Genomic DNA, 12750 nt, shown 5'->3' with positions numbered 1-12750 from the left:
GGGCTCCAGCTGTGGTTGGGATGAAGATCACTGTCCTGTTTATTCAGTATTTGCAGAATAAAAGCTCCTGCGTGGCTTTTCCATCGGCGTGAGGACGCAGACCTGGATTCAGGCATTTTCCGTGGCACAAGACCCTCAGGTTTGAGCTGGGGTTTGTCCCGGTCCTGCTGATGGATCCCAGGGAAGGTATTTTGCTCCCTGCAGCCTGGGGATGCTTTAGATCTGCAGCCGCCTTCAGTGCGATGGTTCCTCCCCCGTCAACTGCAGCTTGTTTTCTCGAGAGTGCTGGATTTACGGTGTTGTTGGATCTTGGCTCTGGAGCACAAAGTCTCTTTGCAGAAGCGTTCAAACCCGGTTTGGCAGGAGCCGCGTGTGGCGGTGCCAGCGAGCTGTGGGTCCCCGCTCCCGGCTGGGCTGCTGCTTTGTGCAGAGAATCGTACCTAAGAGGCTTCGTGTTTTTTGGAGACCCCAGGCAGACGTTTTCTCTTTTATTCTCTTCTATTGTCACCAGCCTGCCCGGTGACGCTGGTGGAGTTTGAGTTCCTGTCCCTGGCTGGATGACTATTTTAATTATTAATAATTGTTTTGTTATTTAAATCAGGCTGCTGGCAGAAATCCTCACCCTTTTCTTAGTCCATGAGCATCCCCTGACAAGGGATGCTGCTGCACCAGGGGCTCTGACGCCAAACAGGGCAGGCAGGAGGTAGAAGCCTTGAGCCAGACCTTGGCTGCGCCCAGGCAAGCCCTTGTTGCTAAACCCATGTCGCTAAACCCAGCCTGAGCTCAGAGCTGGGCTGAGGGGATCCAGGGGTGGCTGGTGCAGCAGTGACTCTCGGCTCCCCCACCAAGTAGGTTCTTGGGGGTTCCTCTGCGTACAAGGTATAGGAATAAATGGCTTTTCCTTCCCAAGCGGGTGGAGCTGGCAGGTGCAGCCCCGCAGTTTGCTCCTCCGGCTGGGGTGGCTTCAAGCCCTGTCACCTCCTTCCCCCAGAGTCCCCGTACAGCGAAGCCGGTGGGAGCTTTGGTGACGGGATCTGGAGGCTGAGCTGTGTCAAGCCTCTGTTTTCCACGGGAAAATGATATCTTAACATAAGATGACAATATAATTCTGCAAAGCTTTTTCCTGTTGCTTGTGTTTCCACGTTGGGGTGTGTGGTTGTTTTTTGCAGGAGGTGGCATTTGAATCTGAAGTTTGACAGCCTGGCTCCGCCTGACGTGACAGCCTGCTTTCTTCTTACCCACAGCGAGCTGGGATTTGCACAATTCCTCAGGGACTGGTGTCTACAGCAACAGACATCTCATTCCTTCCTTAAAAATAATTTAAAATGTAATAGTTTGTTATGCACTTCTTTTCCGCGGGTGAACGCTCGTGCTGTGAGAGCGAGCGGAGCAGCATCTCTTCTGAGCATCCTGCAAACGGGACTTTGGAGGATGCTCCGGGGACCGTTTTCCCCACAGCATCCTCCCTGCTGCTGTGTCTGGGCTGAACCCTGGTCCCGCAGCCCTTTCTGTGCCGCAACCTGCCCTCTGACGGGCTTCACCACTGCTGCTGCTCCTTCCCAAAGGCTGATGCAGATTTCTGCTGGGATTTTTAGGCGCACCTGTACTGGTGCGGCTGGCTGACTGGTGCGGCTGGCTGACTGGTGCGGCTGGCTGACTGGTGCGGCTGACTGACTGGTGTGGCGGGGCTGGTCCCCGGGCTGTCCCAGCCGAGCTCCCACGGAGCCAAGCGGCTCCCGACGAGAGCGTCGTGCTGGGCTGATGACTTTTTAATTAATCCAGCCCAGTACGTCAGGCAGCAGAGGGGAGGAAGAGATAAGGTGATAAAATGCATGTTAATATTATGTTCTTTAGTATCAGCTTGTGAAACCGGTGCCGTGCTTGGCTTTCTGCACTGGGTAACGCCCCGAGCAACCAGGTCTGAGCAGAGCTGGGCTGGAGATCCCCACAGCTCCCAAAGTCTGCTTTTTCTATGGTGTTTTGGGGCAGCTGTTCCTTCTCCTTCCCTGCTACGAAGCAAGCAATGGAAAAAAAAAAAAAAAAATAAAGCACTCTGCTACTCAAAGGGTTTATTTTTCTGGTGCAAACAAGCTGGTGAAACGCTGCGGTGGGATTTGGCAGCGCCGGTCTGGGGTGACAATTCATCCTCCGGTCGGACACCGGGACGGGGCGGCCCAGGCGCCGGTGTGTGCGGCTCAGAGGGTTTGCAGAGCCCCTGGTGCGGGGTAGCGGGGTGGGAGCCCTGGCGGGTGAGCCCCAGCAGCTGCGCGCAGGGCCCGGGCTGCCCTCGGCTGCCTTGGAGGTGGCGCTTTGGCTGCGGGCGTTATCCGATGTTTATTGTTTTCCTGCACGAGATCGAGGTTGTGTTTCCTTCCCGCGCCGGCTCTGCAGAGAAGCTCAGAGCGGCGCGCGGGACGGATTTGGTTCACCCCGGCATTGGGGTGATGGACCCGCTCCCGTGTCAGAACCCCGAGGGGAGGGCGGTTTCCCTGTTCCTGTTTGCAGGGCTGTTTTGGCTGTGCTGACCCCACAGAAAATCACCCTAATGAGCTCATGTTGTTCGTTTGCTGCCTTGGACTTTTGAGCCCAGAAGCAGCACCCTTGGTGAAAACGGGGGAAAAACCCTCATTCTCCATCCTTTGGCGATTTGTTCCGTCGGAACGCGGGTTCTGGTGGCTGTGCTGGGTGACAATGTCCAAGCTGCTGGTGGGAATGCGGGCAGTGGTGTCCTTGGCTGGAGGATGAGTTCCTGGTGGGGATGCTGCCAGTGCTGGGTCCTGGTGGCTCCGGTGCGTCCGTGGTTCTCACCGCTGCCCTTCTGTCCGCAGGTGATGCTGGCCGCGTCCTACTGGTCCCTCCTGGCCCCGGCCATCGACCTGGCCGAGGAGTCTGGTGCCTTCGGAGCCTTCGCCTTCCTCCCCGTGGCCGCGGGCTTCATCCTGGGAGCAGCTTTCGTGTACTTTGCCGACCTGCTCATCCCGGCGCTGGTGAGTGACCGTTCCCGGGCTCTCCCTTCGCCTCTGCTGTGACAGGAGCCACACACGGATCGGTTTCTATCACAGATTTAATGAAACCGTGTTTTCTCCAGCACCCCGGCTGGCTCTGCCGGTGATGAATGCAGCTTTAGGCCGTCTGAGCTCTTTTTTTCTTCCTTCACGCTTCTGCTTTTCTTCTTTTCACTGGCAACACTTTGCGAACAGTTCAGGTGTGACCTTCTCTTTCAGCCCAGGGGTTTAATTTGTAGAGCTGCCAACCTTCTAAGCATTTCAAAATTGCATGAACCATCCTGCTCTCTGAGAGTATTATTAAAGAAAAAAATAAGTAAATTGGAAGCTCTTGGATTTTTACAGCTGGAAACACAAGGATGGCTTAGTCGGTAAAGAGGTTTTCAAAAACTTCCAGAAAGCTTTTAAATTGTTGGTATTTATTGTAGCGTGAGGGAGGATTGTGTGTGGGTGTGAGTCGGGAGTGTGAGCCGTGCAGCCGGTGACCCCGTGTCCGGGGGAACCCGCCGCGTCAGCCTTCCCCGCGCCGCTGCTTCCTGAGCCTCTGCAACAGGTACGGTCAAACGCATCCTCAGCTATGGAGAGAATTGCTTGATATTCCGGTGTGTGGCTTCTGGCACAAACAGATGCCTTCAAGAACAAGTAAATGAAGTTACAGCGGTGTCAGGTGGCTGGAAGCCTGGGCTCCACGCTCTCGCTGCCCGTCCTGCCTCCTCGGGCTCCCAAGCCCTTTGCAGGTTGTTTTGGGGCTGGGGCTGCCAATGCCCTCATTCCGAGGTGCCGATGGGGCCCGGTTGTGTATGATCAGCTGCCCGAAGCTGCCGTTTCCCAACAGGGTCGATACACAGTTAGACCACAATACCCGCTTCTTCCTGCTGGCCGCGTTGTGAAATGGGAGCGTGGGGGTGGAAGGAGGATCGGGGAGGCGCAGGTCTTGTGTTGCAGAGAGCAGGATGAGTGGTGACAAGGGTGAGCAGGGTGACAGGGAGCAGCACAATCTGTCTATATGTATATATAAAAATAATGATATCTTGCTGGAAATCCAGTTCAAATACTGATGGGAGAGGAGCTGTTGCCTCCTCTGGGCTGACCCAGCTGTTTGCACCAGGCGGGAGAGGACATGCCATTGGGACAGCTGGTGCTGGTCCATGTGCTGACGCGGGGCTGGGAGGGTGTCCCCACGCTGGGTGTCTCCTCCAGCCGCACAGGGACACCTTCCAGCAGCCCAGGTTGCTCCAAACCCTGTCCAGCCCGACTGCCCGGGATGGGGCATCTCAGCTTCTCTGGGCAGCCTGTGCTGGGGCCTCACCGCCCTCGGGGAAAGAGTTTCTTCCTTATATTTCATCTAAATCTCCCCTCTTTCAGTTTAAAGCCGTCACCCCTTGTCCTATAGCTACATTCCTTTGTAAAAAGTTCCTCTCCAGCTTTCTTGTAGGCTCCTTGTCCTCGGGGCTGTTCTGGTAGAAAAATTTGGCTTGTGATGCGTCTCCCTTCCCTTGGAGCCCAGACTTCTCTCCCAGGAGCCAGTGTTGCTCAGACAAGGGCTAAGCCATTGCACTTCACTTCCAACAAGTCTTCCTTCTTTCTAAATCTGTTAAAATCTCAGGGTTGGGGTGTTTTTCCCCCTCACTTACAGGGATGCGGGTGGGAGCGTGGGGCGCGCTGTCCCCGGGCGGGATGCAGGAGCTGTTTTTAGCAGCTGCTCTCTGCACAGAGGGCTCGCTCTCCGCCTGGCGCTCCTCCAGGGTCCGTTTGCTGGATAGCAACAGGTAGTAAAAGCTTTTAATGGCTCCTTATCAGCCCGGCCCCGCTCCTCGGGGTCGCAGCAAAACCTCGCTCGGGTTCAGCCCCGCGGGGACCCGGCGGCTCCGCTGGGACCTGAGTGTTTGCTCAGCAGAGCCGGGGCCGGCAGGAGGGTTAAACCTCCAGGACAAACTGGTTAATGATGCCGAACAGCTGTAGTCATTAAATTCCTTGCAAAAGGCAGATTTAACCTATTACGTCTTTATCTTTCGCCGTTTCCCCGTGTGAAGCGTGTGCCGTGTTTGTTCGTCCTTTAGCAGAGCTGATGGGGGAGTTGCTGACCTGCAGCGTTGGCTGGGGCGGGAGAGCAGCCCCAACGGGGTGTTCGGGAGCGAGAGCATTGCCGAGCAGACCTCAGGTGTTTTTAATAAGAGGGGCTGTAGTTTCTGGAATATCTGAATCCCCTAACGAGCGCTCTGCCTGTCTCTTCCCTCCCTGGCCCCAGTGATGCTGCAACGGGTTTCTCTCCTTCCTTCACTCTTTTTTAATCTTATGGCTGCTTTTTAAATGAGGACTTGATTTTCAACTGGTATTTGAGGAGGCTTCTGCACGGAGAGGGGCAGGGGTGTATGAGATGTTATTGCCTTTACTAGAAAGGTTTGGGAATGCAGGTCTTTGATACCAAGACCCAAAACCTTTGAGGGAGAGTTTACTTAAAAATCCTGCTCAGCGCAGTAGGTCCCTGAGTAGATATTCCAGCATAAAGATGCTGGAATTAAGTAGTGTTATTCTCATCCTTCCAATCTGTCTTGCAGCTCTGCTGACTCGCTGGGTTTTGTTCCGAGTGTGATGTGTTACTGGGTTTCCTGGTCTGGCCGCCCTTTTCCCGGAGGAATCCCGCAGGAGTCCAGGGGATGCCCCAGCCCTGGCTCTGCTGCCCGACACCCCCGGCTGCTGGTGCCCCTCAGTGCTTACACACACGTGTGTTGCCTTTGAGAGCTGCCGGATCCCCAGGACCTCACCCGTGGGTGCTGCAGGCAGGCCCCAGGGTGGGTTTTGGGTGGGATGCTGGGGTTTGCAGAACCCCCTTTCTCCTGCCTTTTCCAGATCATTGCCCTGCAATGCTCCTCCCAGCAAGCGGGAGTTCCCAGCTGGTGGGACTGGGAAGGGAATAGGGGCAGGCAGGCTGGCCAGAGCGGATAATAAACCCTCGTGGGTTGTACCTGCCCGCATCCGCGCTGCTGTTAACCACGTTATTCTTTCCGCTCCCCGGCCATGTGATGTCCTCTTGGCTCTGCCATCATTGCGCTAAATAGGATAATGAGGCTTAATCAGCTTCATCTCCTCTACCTCCAGGCTTCATTTTGCTCCGAAACATCTGTCCGCACACAGAAAGCAGGTCTGTGGCTCCCGTGGGGGGCTCAGGACCCGCCGGTGCTGCAGGGTTGGGGGCAGCCCCGGGAGGCTGATGGGTGTGCGGGGACACGGGGAGCAGGGCACGTGTTACAGCGAACCAGGGGTTAATCTATAACCCAGGGCCGAGCCGAGGGGCCGTTACTCAGTTATAACGAGGAGTCTGCCAATACTTCTCCTGTAAAAGATGATGGGGGGTTGGAGGATGGGGAGCCAGGGCTGTAATTCTCTCCTGGAAATACCGTCTCCATCGGGTTTATTTTTCTTGTCAGTTAGATTCAGAGTTGGTTTCTGTGTGTGCTTGGTTTTTATTTTTTTCCTCCAAGTACAGAGTAAATCAATAAATCCACATGTGCTGGCTGGACCGTTCCTTAGATTTAAAACAAACAGTAGCCAAAGTGCCTTTTAAAAGCCTTTCGCCTGCGTCGGTGTGTGCTCCGTGCTGCCCCTTGTGCTGCAGGAGGGACCCGTGCAGATAAAACCCCTGCCCGGGGGCTGGGGCTTGTTTTTTGCACTTGTTTTGAAATATTTGGGGCTGTGGTTTGCGGCTGCATGATGGTTTTCATGAGCAGGCTGAGGATCTTCACGTGGGACGGATGAGTGGAGCATGTGTGGGTGTTGGTAGTAGGAGCTGGATCCCGTTAACCCTCTCAAGCATAACTGCCTGTGCTTCTGCCCTCTTCTATTTTTGCAAATCAAGGCTTGCGAGGTTTTTTTGGGGTATAGTCTGGGACTGCGCATTTTGCACAGTGAATTTTAGGCTATTTTTGGTGAGAACCCTTGGGAAGGATTTGAGAACTCGATAAACAGATATCCGAGGGATACTCTCCCGGTTAATAATGCTGGTGTCTGTCGTTTGGCTCAGAACGTGCCTCGAGGATGTATATTTTGCTTTCTAAATCTGTGCGAGTCACGTAGTAGGGAAGAGCTGGGAACAGTGCGGGGGGAGGAGAGGCCATCGCGCCCGCTCCGGCCATAGCTGCGTGTTATTTAACATCCCAATTTCCTCCTCAGGGCTTCCCACAGCTGGTTAGACCATGGGAAGAACCTTTTTGGGGGACACGAGGTTCCCAGCACGTACCCGGAGTCTGGGGGTGACAGGGTGACACCGCGGGGGCAGTTCGAGGGTGCTGGTGACCTGCCCAGCGAAGATGAGAAGCTTTTAATGTTCACTTGCCTGATCTGCGTGGAGCTGGATTTGATGGGTTAATTATTTCATGAGGCAGTAAAAATGTGCTGGGTCTCGTCGCTGGTGTTAATTTATAATTGGAATAAAGGTTCCTCTTATGCAATTTGCTAATTCCTCTGAGACGTGCCCGTCACAAGGTCTCATTCTTAATGTGCTTTTTCCTGTTCATCTGTGACTCCTAGAAAGTTAATTAGCTGCACATCCTTATTGCCGTAGTAGGTAGAGGCTTTTTCAATTTGAGCATCAACCAAGGGACATGCCTGTGTGTGGAACATGTGTATTTTCTGGCTTATTAAATGTCCGAGTGTGGGACCGGGCCGGTGTCCGGAGCAGCGTGGGGACGCGGGCGCGGTGGCGCGGGTGGCATCTCGCCATCTCTGCGCATCCATCCCCCGGCAGATCCACACCGCACCAGATCAGCCCCAATCGGGGTTCGCCCTGTGCCGGGGCCGCCTTGGCCCGGCGGGTGGGTGAGGACAGGCCGGGATGGCAGGGACGTGCGTGACCCGCAGCTTGACTCCTGCATTCCTGGTTTGTTCCCATTTCCTTTGCTTCGGGGAAAATAAATAGCGGCCCTTCTGTTTGTTGATTTTTTGAGGCGTTCTGGCCCTTTTCCACCGGCTCTGGATGGAGGATCCAGCTCTGACTGAGGAAGGGAAACCCTTTTTGGGAGCCTCATCAGGGAGCGCAGCAAAACCTTCCATTGGGAAAGGTCCTTCCCCTTCCAACCTTAACTAGATAGGAGTACCCAGGCATGATTTTTATTCACTTACCAAATAAACCCAACCTGCCTGCCTCCCACCCTTCCCTGCCCACGGGCTGTGGGTTTAGCGATTGAAATCCAGTTGTTGCTAAGTAGGGTGAAATTACTTGCAACACTAATTTTTTGAAAAGCATTTTGTTTTACTAATGGAGGTAAAGAGTTATTTACTTCCAAAGTGCAATTTGTCAGCTGCTCCTGATTATAATTCTTTGTCTTATTATGCATTAAGCATTTTAAAAAAAACCCAACAAAACATTACATTTGAAGCTCCAAAACCAGAGCTAAAGAGCAGAGATGCTTTGAATCCAAGTTGGGTCTCAGTTCCCCTCCCACCCCGATAGGTTTGCGGGGTCGATCACAAAGTGCCCGCAGGTGAAATCCGAGCGGTTTGACGGCTGCGGGTTTGCACGGGGAGCTGGGAGCTGAAAAATCCCCCTTTAAAAAGCAGGGACGGAGAAAACCTGCCCTAATTCTTTGTTCAGCGAGTTCCTGTGCTAGACACGTTTCTCCACCGTTCCCCGTGCCCGCGACAAAGCCCCGATTTCCCCGCCGGTTTCCTTGCGTGGGTATTACAGGCTGATAAGGCTGGTAATGGAACTTGGGGCTTTTCTCTCCTCCACAGCTCTGCTGATTGAATTTCAATTCCTGTTAGATGCCTGGCTTGGAATTGTCAAAGAGGGTAAATTGTCCAAAAGGAAGCGTGTGCTGGAATAGCAGATGGTGCTGTACCTGCCAGAAGTGCGGCCGGCGCCGCGGGGAGGGCTGTGTTGGGGGGTTCTGCAGGACCCTGGGCAGCGTCAGACCTTTTTGGCCCATTTAATTAGAGCGTTTTTATTTTCATATTGTTAAGTTTTAGTGGTAGAATGTGCAGCAAGAGAGCAGGGTGTGGGTGCTGAGCCGCCACTCGCAGCCGAGTGTGGACCTGAGGGGACGTGGGTGCTGGAGCTCCCCGGGGTTTCAGGGCGGATGGCTCTGGTGGTGGGATCCTCCTGGGCTCTGAAAGCTGGCGCTGATGCCAGAGGAACGTGCAGCTCCCGTCCTGGCCGCAGCGATGCTCTGCACCCGCATCCCAACCAGGCTGCGATGCCGGAATCCTCGGCTTCCCGGTGCCGGTTCATGGCAAAGAGCCGGCGGTGGCATCTCCTGCGAGACTCGCTCCTGCAGCATCCGTGCTCTGACTCCGAACGCCTGGCTGAGATCGCGTTTATCCGTGGGCACGCCGAGTGCCAGGGATGGTTCCTCGGCTGTTTGATCTTAAAATCTGCCTTTGAATTCTCTCGTAGCGTAACCCCAAATTAATGCCCCCGCTGTGAAAAGTGAACCTGCCATTAAACTGACAGAGAAGCAGCGAGCGCGGCTGGGCGGGGAGTGTCAGGGAGAGGAAAGCTGCCTTCCTGGGGATGGTGGATCCGGAGCTGCGGCACGATGCCAACGCGCTCCCGGGGGAGCCTCTGACTCACCCACACTGCCTTCACGCTGCTTTTGCTTCCAAGACGAGCTGGAAAGACTCGGATTTGTGCCTCTTGTGTTGCACTTGGGTGCAAATGGCTTCTTGCGGCACTGGGCGGCTTGTGGGTGGCTGCGGTGAGTGGTGTCAAACAGACATTTGCTCTTAATTCAGTGGAACGTCGCGCCTTATGAATAGGTGGTGACCTGCAGGAGAGGGGCATGTGGCTGCAGAACTGGGGAGAAAATGGCTTGTTTGTTCTTTGCTGGTGTTTGGACCCCGTGGGGTCTTTGTTGTCACGCCACTCGATGCTCTGGGCATGTGTCCGTGTCCCCCGGCTGTGTCGGTCCTGGGGGGGTGTTGGGATGCTCAGGGTGTGAAAATCTTCGTGGTGTGTTTTCCCGTCTCCCCCCATCATACTCTAATTATCGATGAGCTGGTGAAGGTGATGTGACTTTAATCTCGTGTCTGCAGGCTTCCCAGCTAATGCAAACTGAAGAACTGCCTGGATGAGTCTCCCCTTTCCGTTTCAGGTGCTTTGCAGGCTTGGGAATGTGTCTGACTCCTGGTTTACATTTCATATGTGTTTTTTAAGGCCTGACAAGACAAGGTGAGGTGCATCCGACACAAATATAAATGCTGCAAGGGCTGATTTAAGAGCCTGGTTTCTGGGCTTTAGGTTGTCTTGGTTGGAGTCAAGCACCCAAACACGTGAAAGCCCAGGATGAGCCCCTGGGTTCCCCCCAACCAGCGCCTTCCCCGGCTCAAAATTCGGCTGCTCCCCATGGAACAGACCTGGATTTACCAGCCTGAGCTTCCCAAGGAAGGGAGATGGGTGGTTAGCTTCTTGGTGGCGGTAATCAGGAGGTGCCTTGTCCCTTATTACACCTCTTTTCTGTAATGAATTAACAAATTAATTGCGCTAGCGGAAGGGAATGAAGGGCCCCTCCTGCGGATTCCGCGCGCCGTGCTTCAGGAAGGTGTTTGAGGCTCCCGCAGATGAGGAGTTGGCGTCTCTCTTGGGCTTTGGTGCTATTTTGGTAATTACGGGATGTGTAAGAAGCAGAGAGGCAGAAAAAGAGCAGGAGCCGTGGCCTTGGGAGCGAGCTGGCTGGGTCCCCAGGGGCTGGGATGCTCGGGGGGTGCGGGAGACGGGGCTGCACCTCAGCAACGCCGCTGCTCCATCATCTGCCAGGGCCGCTGCACGTCGCACGGCCAATTACAGCTCCAAAGGAAGCTGTGTTTTAATGTAACGTAATTAGGCAGCGCTGGCGTGGTGGGGCTGGCGGTTGGAGGGGTGATGGATCGCTGGCTGGGCCCTGCTGCATCCTCAGGTCCCTCCGGGGCTCCTGACATCCCACCCCTGCCTGCTTTGTTGGCCCTTTCCCATTAATTCAATCTGCACTGATAGCAAATCATTACCGAGGAGTATATTGTGTAAAAATGAGCTGTTAATTGAAGTTTTGTTTGCTTTTTCTCTTACCCTTGCAAAAAGCCTTGCATAATAACGGGCTGTAAAAATACATGTTGCCATGCTACAAATACACAAGGTGGGAAGGGGGCAGGGAGAGAGAAAAGAGGTGAAGCTGGTCTCCATTAGGCTTTAATAAACATGTGGAGAAAAAGCTCTTGTTAATCCCATCTGAGGCTTAAAGGTTTATTGCTAGCAATTAAAATCTCATATTGTAGTGCTGACTTGATGCCACAAACCTCTCAGCCGTGTCCTGCTGACGAGCCGCGGGCGTCGGGGTGATGGTGAAGTGTGGGGCTGTCCCGAGGGAAATATCCCTTAGGAAAATATCTATTAGGATCTGGCTGTGAGCTTGGCTGTAACAGGCAAGTTCCTTCCCAGCAAACACTGGGCAGTACACCCGCATCCTAACTGGGTTTGGTGGGCAGCGCTTCTGTGCTCAAATATTGCACTTGGAGCAAGCAGTCCTTTGAAAACTAAGTGTACTGGTTGTGTTTTGAGGTTTCTCGGAGCTTCCTGGCGGACAGGAGGTTGGTGACATGAAATCTGTCCCCCGCTGCCGCTGAGGTGGGTTGTGTTTGTTTAATCAGACGTTTGGTTTCTTTTTTTGCAAGGTTGCATGGCAAAAACATTCCCCTGCTTTTGTTTTTGTTATGGCAAAGGTTACAAAAACGACCTCCTTTCTGCCTTTAGAAACATGGCTGTTGCAAAACATCACGTTTTATAACAAACCTCCTGGGAGCTGCGCCCGCGTTGCGCGCTCCCCGGCGGCCGCCTTCCCGCACCGGGCGCCAGCAGCGCTCCTGCCGGGCTCCTCCTCCCTCCTGCGAAGGCCGAAGCCCCAAACATGCCAGCGAGAAGAGTCCTTACGTTTGGTTTTTGATATCCATGTTACCTTGGCCCGAAGGGTGGATTGGCCAGCAGCGATGCTCTTGGGGGTACCGCAGCATCCTGTGATCCCAACGGCTGTGCCTGTGGAACATGTTTTCCTTCCTCTTGGAGGGCATTTTTGGTTTATTGGAGGGTTTGGGTTGCTTTTTTGATAAATTTGCCTCCGTGTGGTTGCCAGACTTAGTGTTTCTGGGTGTGCTTGGTGTGGTCAGGTCATGGGGAAGCTGCAGGTCACCCCCAGGACACCCCGGCTGTCCCCACGCCCCTGGTGACCCAGACGGGAGGTGATTTATTCCCCTGCCCTTGCAGCCCATCAGCAGAGGCTGGTGATTAAAGCTGCTGTTTGCAATTTTCAAGAATTGTGAGTTATCGAAGTGGCTGATGATTAGCAGTGAATAAAATGTACTTGCAATAATATTACATTAGTTACAGATAAACTGATACCAGCCTTCCTTAATATTCACTTAAGCTTCCCTGTTTGCAGTGATTAGGGGAAGGCTCTGGTGTTACGTTGCTGCCAGCTGCCCTGTCAGGATGAGAAAAGCCCCCCAGCCTGATGTGATCTGCTCGCAAGATGCTGCTGGAGCAGCTCTGCCGCCAAAACACGGAGATTTTTGTCTACGGATGAAGGTTTTCTTCCCAATTCCCGCCGCAGCGCTGCCATAGCTACGAGCTCCTGCCTGCTGGGCCGGGGGAGGATACGGGGCTGGAGGAGCCAGATGGAAGATGCTCGGTGTGGGAATGGGGAGCCCTCGGGCTTCCCCCCACGCCTGCTGCCGTGGCTCCGGGAAAATATTGGTGGTCCTGGGGCTGGCATGGGGGGCAGGA

At 54.2% G+C, this 12750-nt stretch overlaps 1 protein-coding gene across 7 annotated transcripts in view; it reads left to right on the top strand.

Annotated features, from left to right (window-relative positions):
• Positions 1-12750, top strand: part of SLC39A11 (solute carrier family 39 member 11) — a 133382-nt gene that overhangs the window by 9483 nt on the left and 111149 nt on the right. For all 7 annotated transcript variants that reach the window (XM_065035053.1, XM_065035058.1, XM_065035059.1 and 4 more), the window contains one exon: positions 2829-2987. In XM_065035053.1, the coding sequence (XP_064891125.1) occupies positions 2829-2987 (159 nt within the window). The remainder of the gene's footprint in view (positions 1-2828; positions 2988-12750) is intronic.

This window comes from Columba livia, chromosome 18 (assembly GCF_036013475.1).
Source record: "Columba livia isolate bColLiv1 breed racing homer chromosome 18, bColLiv1.pat.W.v2, whole genome shotgun sequence".
NCBI classification, from domain to species: Eukaryota; Metazoa; Chordata; class Aves; order Columbiformes; family Columbidae; genus Columba; species Columba livia.
This window is presented reverse-complemented; position numbering and strand designations above follow the sequence as displayed.